This window comes from Populus euphratica, unplaced genomic scaffold (genome assembly GCF_000495115.2).
Source record: "Populus euphratica unplaced genomic scaffold, PopEup_1.0 scaffold1585.1, whole genome shotgun sequence".
Lineage (NCBI taxonomy): Eukaryota > Viridiplantae > Streptophyta > Magnoliopsida > Malpighiales > Salicaceae > Populus > Populus euphratica.
Window position 1 is genome coordinate 1 of NW_011501434.1, and position 10,914 is coordinate 10,914.

Here is a 10,914-nt window from a genome sequence, read left to right on the forward strand (position 1 = left end):
CATTAGTGTAACCTTTTCACCTTGACATAATAAACTTAGCTAAACATTATGAAAGAAAGAAAAATAAATAAACAAAATAAGAATATAAATAAGATAAAAGTTAACTAAGTAAAGGAAAGGAATTGAAAGGTATAATAAACTTGATATTAATGAAAGCAAAACTTAAGCATTATAAAAATATAAAGAGAGAAAGCAAGAGCATGATCTTGATCTACAAACCAAGATGCCTAAATGGAGGGCAAATACCTCCTTTTATAGGCTAAAATTAGGAACTATTAATTTGATGACTAATTAATGAGTGGATAACTAACTCTTGACTTAGTGACAATCCTTATCTTCTCTTGTCTGCCCAAAATATCATTGATAACATCAGAATTGAAACCACTTAAAACATAAAAGTTGTAGGAAATTATCTCAGCTTTCTAGATAAAAAAAAGTGGAGGTCATTTGGACTTCTAGAACTCCAAATATGTGCCAAACACTGAACAACATTCGGGTTGTAAGATATATTCATACTTCTTCATTGTTGCTACAATTTGGACTTGAAAATAATCTTATTAAATCTTAGGCTCCATATGAAAGTTGTAGGCCTATGTCTTACCTTTCCATCCATATAAAGTAAACCTAAATCTAAGATCTACAGCTCCTGATATGATCCAATTACCAAACAGTGTTTCAATTTGGACCGCACCAACATCTCTTTTCTATGTTTGGTCATCTCTTTGTCCTTTCAATTTTAGTTCTTAAACTCATCAATCAATCCTTTCATTTATGTAATAGGCCTGCATTTAAAATGAACATTTACCATAAATTAAAGATATTTTATGGTATCAAACTTGTTATTATAAAACATGCTTTAGTTAAGGAATTATTGATACTTTAAGTGCAAAATGATGATATAAAACCTTGATAAAAATGCACTTTTAAGTACTAATTAGTAGTAAATAAAGAATATGTTTTGTATGACCATATAAGATATGTAGTATAATTATAGATGATAGAAGTTGTACCATGGCTAAAGCTTACATTTCTTTTTGCTCTATTCAGCCCAAAACCTATTTCCTTGGCCTATAAATACAAACTTATAGTCATCTTCACCCACATCTAGGTTATCATCAATAAACTTATGAAAAATAATTTTAACATTCCATACAACCATTTAGACATTAATTTCTTGATGATTAGTCCCACTAATCTATTACTTCATTAATTCAACATTATTTTTCAGATCTTTAGTCACCCTAGCCAAAAGCTGTCGTTGTTGGCTAGTAGTTCATATTTGGAAAGCACCATTAGCTTTTGGTGTCATATACTCATGGTTTTTAAACATATTTTAAATCTACAAAAATTTATTAGTAGCACAAAATATATTGTCACACCTTTTGTGTTTCACATAAAATCAAGGTTTTTCACTCTAAAAAACTCACTACGCCTTTTACCTCACAACTTGCTTTCTTTCGATTCTTTCAAAAGTGAAAATCTAACCAATCCAAGTCAAAAGGCTTTGGAAATGCAATTCAATTATGAACGTAGACTCAAGAATAAATAAATATACTAAAAACAAACAAAATAAAACTATAATTATAATTTTACAAGTAGCAATGCAAATTCCTACGAATTGTGGACAAAACAAAGACATTAAATGAAACAAAAGACAAAATTAATAGAGACACTCATTTGACTCCTAAATAACCTAAATATAATAGAAAAAATTGATTTTCTTGAAACAAACAGTACAAAAACATGTTCTGAAATTTGATGCAAATTTTATTTTAAAGCACTAGAATTAAAACTAAGGCCTAACGATTTTAGAATGACCTGAAATTCAATATGTAGTATCTTGATACCTAACAAACTATAGATCTTAGTTTATAGGTTGTTCTCTTATGCCTGGCTATCAAAATCTATGTATGATCAATTAACTATAAAATTAAACCCCAAATTGAAACCTTAAGAAATTGATATCAAAATAAGATTAAATTTAATATGTAATGCAGTTTCACCCTTAGTAAGAAATATATGAAATTTAAATTAATTCTAAGGTGGCTTGCTTAGAGTTCTTTATGAGTAGTGTTTTTATGATAGAATTGCAACAAACTTTGAATAACATCCTTTTTATTTAATTTTATGCTATTGATATGTTTCGGAATAATTAAAAAAATGTTTTTTTTTTGTATTAGGATGCCACAGACATAAAGAAGAAGGAGAAAAAGAAGAAGAAGATTGAATCAAATATTGAAAACTTAACAAACATTAGGAAAACAAAAAAATTCAGAAAGATATGACCTATTCTCAAAGCCTAGCTTTGATACCAACTGATGCAAACCTCATGATTATATGGTCATATAACCCATAATCAAGATTAAGATTTTATATAAAAAAACTAATTTTTTTTTATATGAGTGTGACAAAATAGAAACCTGTTCTAAGATACCAACACTATTAGAATAAAATCGAAAGATGTTACAAAGCTATTTAATCTTTGATAAGTTAGATTTAGTATGTTTAAGAAAACAAATATAAGAATCTCTCTCACACGTTATACTAAAAAAGTCCAAAAGTATTATTGATCAAAAGTTTTGAAATTTAGGCTTATATGTGTTTAAATAATTATGAAAAATTAATTCTAATGGATTTATCCTTGTGGGCTAAATCAACTCACTTATAAAAATTGACTCAAAGCCTTTACTAGTAAATCAAAACATTGATCCAAATAAGCCTTGAATTCTAGCTAAAAATAAAGTATTAATTAAAACCAAACAAGTCTTAGGCTATAGCTAACAAAATAAAAATAAAGCCCACAAGTCTAAGTCTAATTTTGCCATTAGAAGAAAATAAAACATTATAGGTCTAATACAAAACTTATTTATAGCCTATGCTACTCAATAATCCTAGGAAAAACTTGAATTCCTCTTTTCATTTGTTATGTTTTCTCCTCACTTATAAGAAAATAAAATAATAAATTTTAATATTTAAAGAAAATAATTCATGTTCCTACATGTAATAGAAAATTCAAAATTAGTTAGGAATCCACAAAACACATGGAAACAACACAAAACATAGTTGATTGAAACTAATACAAAATTATAGTCTCTTTCAACTTGTTCTTCGTCCAACGAAACCTAATGCCCATTATCGAAACTTCATGGCCCAAATAAAGGTGGATTAAACCTCTCTTACACATGAATTAAATGTATTGATGCCTCTTCTTGATGCTCCAAATGATCCCTAAGTTTAGCCTTGGTTAAAACTTGCACAACCAATTTATTCAATGCTTTTACTTTGGATTTTGTGATTGACCCATTTAAAACATGTAATGGTTCTTTGGTGTTTGTGGGCTGATCCACATCATGATATGTTGCTAGACGATATATTTGATTTTGAAATATAAATTAATCAATTGTTGAATTGATAATAAATTACATTGTTTAATTTATTTAATTTTATTTAATTAGAATTTATATTTGAACATTCCGTACAACCATTTAGACATTAATTTCTTGATGATTAGTCCCACTAATCTATTACCTCATTAATTCAATATTATTTTTCAGCTCTTTAGTCATCTTAACCAAAAGCTGTTGTTGTTGGCTAATAGCTTGTATTTGGAAAGCACCATTAGCTTTTGGTGTCATATAGTCATGGTTTTTAAACATATTTTAAATCTACAAAAATTTATTAGTAGCACAAAATATATTGTCACACCTCTTGTGTTTCACATAAAATCAAGGTTTTTCACTCTAAAAAACTCACTACGCCTTTTACCTCACAACTTGCTTTCTTTCGGTTCTTTCAAAAGTAAAAATCTAACCAATCCAAGTCAAAAGGCTTTGGAAATGCAATTCAATTATGAACGTAGACTCAAGAATAAATAAATAAATATACTAAAAACAAACAAAATAAAACTATAATTATGATTTTACAAGTAGTAATGCAAATTCCTACGAATTGTGGACAAAACAAAGACATTAAATGAAACAAAAGACAAAATTAATAGAGACACTCATTTGACTCCTAAATAACCTAAATATAATAGAAAAAATTGATTTTTTGGAAACAAACAGTACAAAAACATGTTTTGAAATTTGATGCAAATTTGATTTTAAAGCACTAGAATTAAAACTAAGGCCTAACGATTTTAGAATGACCTAAAATTCAATATGTAGTATCTTGATATCTAACAAACTATAGATCTCAGTTTATAGGTTGTTCTCTTATGCCTAGGTATCAAAATCTATGTATGATCAATTAACTATAAAATTAAACCCCAAATTGAAACCTTAAGAAATTGATATCAAAATAAGATTAAATTTAATATGTAATGCAATTTCACCCCCAGTAAGAAATATATGAAATTTAAATTAATTCTAAGGTGGCTTGCTTAGAGTTCTTTATGAGTAATGTTTTTATGATAGAATTGAAACAAACTTTGAATGGCATCCTTTTTGTTTAATTTTATGCTATTGATATGTTTAGGAATAATTAAAAAAATATTTTTTTTTGTATTAGGATGCCACAGACATAAAGAAGAAGGAGAAGAAGAAAAAGAAGATTGAATCAAATATTGAAAACTTAACGAACATTAGGAAAACAAAAAAATTCAAAAAGATATGACCTATTCTCAAAGCCTAGCTTTGATACCAACTGATGCAAACCTCATGATTATATGGTTATATAACCCATAATCAAGATTAAGATCTTATATAAAAAAGCTAATTTTTTTTTATATGAGTGTGACAAAATAGAAACCTGTTCTAAGATACCAACACTATTATAATAAAATTGAAAGATGTTACAAAGCTATTTAATCTTTGATAAGTCAGATTTAGTATGTTTAAGAAAAAAAATATAAGAATCTCTCTCACACGTTATACTAAAAAAATCCAAAAGTATTATTGATCAAAAGTTTTGAAATTTAGGCTTATATGTGTTTAAATAATTATGAAAAAATAATTCTAATGGATCTATCCTTGTGGGCTAAATCAACCCACTTATAAAAATTGACTCAAAGCCTTTACTAGTAAATCAAAACATTGATCCAAATAAGCCTTGGATTCTAACTAAAAATAAAGTATTAATTAAAACCACAAAATCTTAGGCTATAGCAAACAAAATAAAAATAAAGCCCATAAGTCTAAGTCTAATTTTGCCATTAGAAGAAAATAAAACATTATAGGTCTAATACAAAACTTATTTATAACCTATGCTACTCAATAATCCTAGGAAAAACTTGAATTCCTTTTTTCATTTGTTATGTTTTCTCCTAATTTATAAGAAAATAAAATAATAAATTCTAATATTTAAAAAAAATAATTCATGTTCCCACATGTAATAAAAAATTCAAAATTAGTTAGGAATCCACAAAACACATGGAAACAACACAAAATATACTTGGTTGAAACTAATACAAAATTATAGTCGCTTTCAACTTGTTCTTCGTCCAACGAAACCTAATGCCCATTATCGAAACTTCATAGCCAAATAAAGGTGGATTAAGCCTCTCTTACACATGAATTAAATTCATTGATGCCTCTTTTTGATGCTCCAAATTATCCCTAAGTTTAGTCTCGGTTAAAAATTGCACAACCAATCTATTTAATGCTTTTACTTTGAATTTTGTGATTGACCCATTTAAAACATGTAATGGTTCTTTGGTGTTTGTGGACTGATCCACATCATGATATGTTGCTAGACGATACATTTGATTTTAAAATATAAATTAATCAATTGTTGAATTGATAATAAATTACATTGTTTAATTTATTTAATTTTATTTAATTAGAATTTATATTTGGACCAACATATTAGAAACCTAATGAGTCATACACATTAAGAATCATTTGTAAAAAATTAAACTAGGATGATTTAATTATGTATAACTTGAATAAAATATATTTTAAAAATTAAGAATTGAAATATAATTAGTACAAAGATTACATTTCTAGACTTAAAAAATCAAGTAAGAACTTGATTGAATTAATTATTAAAATTATCCTAAATTAATACATAAATATTATTCAGGTAATAAATTGATATTTAAAGTTTTTCATAATTTTCTATAAATAGTAAGCTATATTTCTTATAATAAATTGATATTTAAAGTTTTTCATAGTTTTCTATAAATAGTAAGCTATATTTCTTATTTAGAAGTGATTGTCTATTAGATAAAAAAAAAAATTAAGTAAATCATAAATTAAAAAGCTAACACTCTAAATATAACAATTCCTTTCTTCTAAATAGAAATTTAGTAAATTTCTTATAACTCTTATAAATTACTATTAAAACTTAAATAATTAAATAATTTATAATTTATAATAACCTAACTTTTAAAAAATTATTCAAAATTAAATAAAATAAAAACTTCAAATAATAAATCCATATAAACCCAACACAACTTTCATTTACAAAACTAGTGAAGTTTTGAATTCAACCTCGTATTGTTGTGAGTGGCCAGGTATAACTAGTGACGAGGGTGATCGTGGTTGTGTTTTCAGCATGGGACTTGAGCTCTGAATGAATCAATGGTGGACATGACACTTCAAGTGGGCCTTTTAGTCTTCAGTTTTTCCAGAGTCTACACTTATCTTTCAACAACTTCAACACAACCCTGCGGCCAGTCAAAGTTTGCCAACCTCTCACAGATTTGTCCAACGCTGGCCTCAAAGGCCAGATTCCAAATGAGATCTCAAAGCTGAGAAAGCTGGTTAGTCTTGATTTGTCTGCTCTTTTCTTCCCCAGAGTTCTTGATGCTTCCCTTGCAAAGCCACATAATTCTTCAAATAATACATATTATAGTTTAGTTTAGGAAGTCCTTTTAACAGCTGAAGGAGGGGTCCAGTAGACAGAATGAGAGCGGGGGAAAGAGAGAGGAAAAGTGAGGGTTTCTGGAAGGAGGTATTTTTAGATTTGTTTCTATTTATTTATTTATTATAAATTCAAATTCAAATCCAAACACAATAATTAATCTAAAACAATAATAATAGGAAATCGAGGTCTCCCACGTCAGCAATCGGACACCATATATATTCTCTCTCATTTGTCGTCTGTCCGGAACCGAAAAAAAGTAGCCCTAAAAAAAGAAGAAAAAAGGGCAGCCTCTTTCAAAATCAATCTCTTTTTGGTAACGATCGACAATCTTTTTAACAGGAGTCGAATTCTCAAAGAAGTTGTGGTAATATCTCTTTCTTGTTTTGTTTGCCTGATTACTCCGATTTAACTCTCTACTTTTCATGTCTTAATTCTTGTAGTTCTGAAACTTTATTAGTCATTTCGATTGTTGCATCTTTTCAAGTTTTGATTTCTCCATGTTTGTGAGGTGTGTTTGAGGTTAGAATTGTGGAAATGGAAGAAACCATTTTAATATAGAAAAAGAGTTTGATTTCCTTAGCTTGAGCTTTTGGTGGAATGAAATGTAAAGAAACTTGTTTAGATTGAATTGGAAGTGGAAAGTTCACATCCTGCTCTTGCTATTTTGAATGTCACATCTCTCTCTGTTCCTGGGACTTGTATATGATGACTTCATCTGAGCTTTTATTTTGTAAGTCACATGGGGTTCGAATTTTGAAGCGGAATTTATCTGTGAAGTTGCAAAACACAAGTGGGTTTTCTGTGATTTTTTTGTTGTTGAACCGTCAAAGTATCCCAAGTTTTGTGACTTTTGAGGAAGATCAAAAGATAGTAATTGAGGCATTGCGCAAGTTTGCGGTGTCCTTTGTAGCCCTGGTAAAGCTGAAGGGTAAAAGGACTCCTGCAACTTACAACTAGTTGAGTTCAGGGATTTGTAAAGATGGGTTGTGTACTGCTTCTCTCATTCAATTCCTGTACTCAGACTCCATAAAGCCATTATGAGCTGTGGTTTGAATGATGTTAAAATCAGAGAGCAATATGGAATGTGAACGTACCAACTTGGTGAAATCATGGTGCAAAATTGATAACATTAGGATGATGGCTGTAGCTCTAAAACATTATGGCACTGTCATGGTGTTGGATGCGGTTAACTTGTATCTGGAACTCATTCTTTCTCTTCTTCAATCTTATGATGTTGCTGATAGTTGTATAATTGGAGAATTGCTCTTTTTGGTAGCTGCCCATCTTTCAGGGTCTGGACTTTTTAAATTCATCACAAGTGATTGTTCATAGGAATAATATCGATGTAGAAAGCAGTATGGATTTGGTAGGGTTTACAATTAAGGACCAGTGCAAATCAATATTGATGCCTTGAAGCCTTTTGGCTGTACCCAAACTCACCACCACAACACTAACAAATAAATAGAACATGGTTATGTTCTATGTTGGTTTAATCATTTTGAGTTTGCAGTTGTATGAATATCCATTGGGATCCGTCAATGTAAACAGATACTGATACAGCCTTTTATTTTATTTTTATGTTGTGGGGCATATTTGTGACGACAAGCATAGCTGATGTCTATGAACATAGGCTATCTGCAAGCTCTGTTTGTTATTCTTAATTTGCTACAATTGTCTCTGTTTATGGATAAAGTATGTCAGAAAGTCTGAAAATCTCATAAATGGGAACATAAAAGGATGTTTCTGTGTTGTCATAGAGAATTGTTAATGGTGGACCCTTTTTCTCTCATAAAGTTTATCTTACACTTATGTAATTTTCTCCATGAAGACTGCTGTAACTTGGAACCTTTTCTTGTCTGTGTATGAATTTGCAAGTTTGCTTAGAAATCTTTTTCTTTTCTTTCCTGTTTGCTATAGTTTCTTTATTTGTCCCCCCCCCCCCTCCCCAATTTTGTTTGGGATTTGTGTTCATTTATTTACACAGGTTGCATTAGACTCTCTAAAGTCTATTAGGATTCTATTTCTGTTATTATTATTCATTCTTAGAAATGCTACACTTTATTTCACTTATTGGGTTGCCTTATAAATGATCTTTATGTGCTTTCTTAGAACGTTGTTCATTTTGCTGCTGTGGTGTGAGGAGCTCTGGATACTTTAGTCTTGTCTTGATATTTTTGAAGTATCAACATGCCAAAGGATAGAAGAGATCGTTCCATATCTTTTGATAGGTGCAGGGCATCTCCTTATACATGCAACTCCAGCTGTTCAAGACGTTCATCACCTAAACTCCCTTCAGAAACTGAGGAGAATCTGAAGGAATGGGAAGAAGCCAGGTGCCCTGTATGCATGGAACATCCACACAATGCTGTTCTCCTTATTTGTTCTTCACATGAGAAGGGTTGCCGTCCATACATGTGTGATACAAGCTATCGTCATTCTAATTGTCTTGATCAGTTTTGCAAGTCATTTGCAGAAACAACTTCCTCAACTCCACAATCACAAGAAAGTAGTCTCGCAACCATGAATTCTTCTGAAGTTGTCAGCTCAGCATCAATAGTTACAGTTCCACTGGAAGATCGATTTGAGGAAGGATCCTTACCCACGGAATCCATTTCTTGTGAGAACAAGGCGCATCCAAAGCTAGTGTGCCCCCTCTGTCGGGGGCAGATAAAAGACTGGCTTGTCATGGAACCCGCACGAAGTTTCATGAATGCGAAATCAAGGAGCTGTGCCTGCGAGACTTGCAATTTTACTGGCACGTATTCAGATCTAAGGAAACATGCTAGGCTTGAACACCCACTTGTTCGTCCATCAGAGGCTGATCCAGAGCGGCAACGTGATTGGAGGAGGCTGGAGCGTCAGCGAGATTTTGGAGACATGCTTAGCACACTCCAATCTTCATTTGGAGAAGAGAGGGTTGACAACATTTTGCCTATGGATGATGGTGGTTGGCTCACTGTATTCTTTCTTATAAGAGTTTTTAGACCTGGATCTAGTTCAAGGAGTAGTAGCTGGTCTGGTGCCTCAAGAGTCAGAGCACAGCTAGGTTTCAGAAGGCAAGCCACCCGGCATTGGGGGGAGAATCATGACGGTGAAACTGGATCTTCTTCCAGAGAAGATGACAATGATTATTCAGACGGCGGGTCAGGCCCTCGGAGGCACAGGGAGCGCAACCGCCGAAGAACAACGCCAGACCAGTTGTGATTGTGGAACTCTGTGATTTATTTTATTTTATTGTTTCCAGGAGGTGCTACCACTGTAAGTTTTGCTTTCGGACTGTTTTGTTGAACGATTTTATTTCCATTCCTTGGAAAATATATATTATGATTCACAATCTAAACTTTTGTGGTGTTGCAGGTGGAATAGAATGAACCGAGGTTCTTTGGCAAGCACTAGATGAAGTTCCACGAAGTATCAGATGGTTTCTCATAGAAGTTGCTTGATTGTTTATCCTCAAGAGTGAGCAAGCTGTAACTTTATGAAAAGATACTATTAATTAGATAATTTCTATCCTTGGCATTTGTTGCTGGGTGGGTTCTGTCAAATATTCACTCTTTCAACTACAAGAAAGTTGGAAAGTAAATATGCTGGTTGTTGCCTTTGGAAGGCTGTTGTTTCTCTCAACTGTTTTACAGCAGTTCAGCTGTAATGTTTTAGTTGTCGGAAGAGAATGGTAAAATGTAGATTATTTGACATGGTGAGGGGATGTCGGAAAGAAGGTTTGTCGGGTAGCGATTTGTTACTGTTGTTTTGGATGGAATAGAGGTTGAAAAGATAGATGTATAAAGAAGGCAAGTTTCTAATATTTATTATTTTTTATTTTTAAAATATTCTTGTAAAAAACTTAATTCCACAATTGTCGGTTAAGATGAGTAAGATAGAAAGGATTATTATTATAATATTAAAACTTAATTCAAGAATTCATTAAGAAGTTTAAGGCAAAAATTGTTATTATAATATTAAACTTTAATTCAAGAGTCAATTTGAAATAAAATTTGGATTAATGATGGAGGTTGGGTTATGAATTTGGTTAACTTAAATTATTATAAAAAGAAGTATTATTATACTTTTAAAATTTGATTCAAGTTCTATCTAAACAAGATTTGT

At 30.9% G+C, this 10,914-nt stretch overlaps 1 protein-coding gene across 3 annotated transcripts; it reads left to right on the forward strand.

The window, feature by feature from the left end:
• Nucleotides 1–6,424: 6,424 nt before the first annotated feature.
• Nucleotides 6,425–10,610, forward strand: LOC105117883 (uncharacterized). Of its 3 annotated transcripts, none has more exons than XM_011015682.1 (3): nt 6,425–6,703; nt 8,917–10,065; nt 10,157–10,610. In XM_011015682.1, the coding sequence occupies exon 2, from the start codon at nt 8,995–8,997 to the stop codon at nt 10,009–10,011; it is 1,017 nt and encodes a 338-aa protein (XP_011013984.1). In that variant the 5' UTR covers nt 6,425–6,703; nt 8,917–8,994; the 3' UTR covers nt 10,012–10,065; nt 10,157–10,610. The 3 variants fall into 3 exon arrangements, with proteins under 3 accessions (XP_011013984.1, XP_011013982.1, XP_011013983.1); XM_011015680.1 differs by lacking the exon at nt 6,425–6,703 and adding an exon at nt 7,045–7,171 and having other exon boundaries at nt 10,157–10,495; XM_011015681.1 differs by lacking the exon at nt 6,425–6,703 and adding an exon at nt 7,045–7,171 and having other exon boundaries at nt 10,165–10,495.
• Nucleotides 10,611–10,914: the final 304 nt, after the last annotated feature.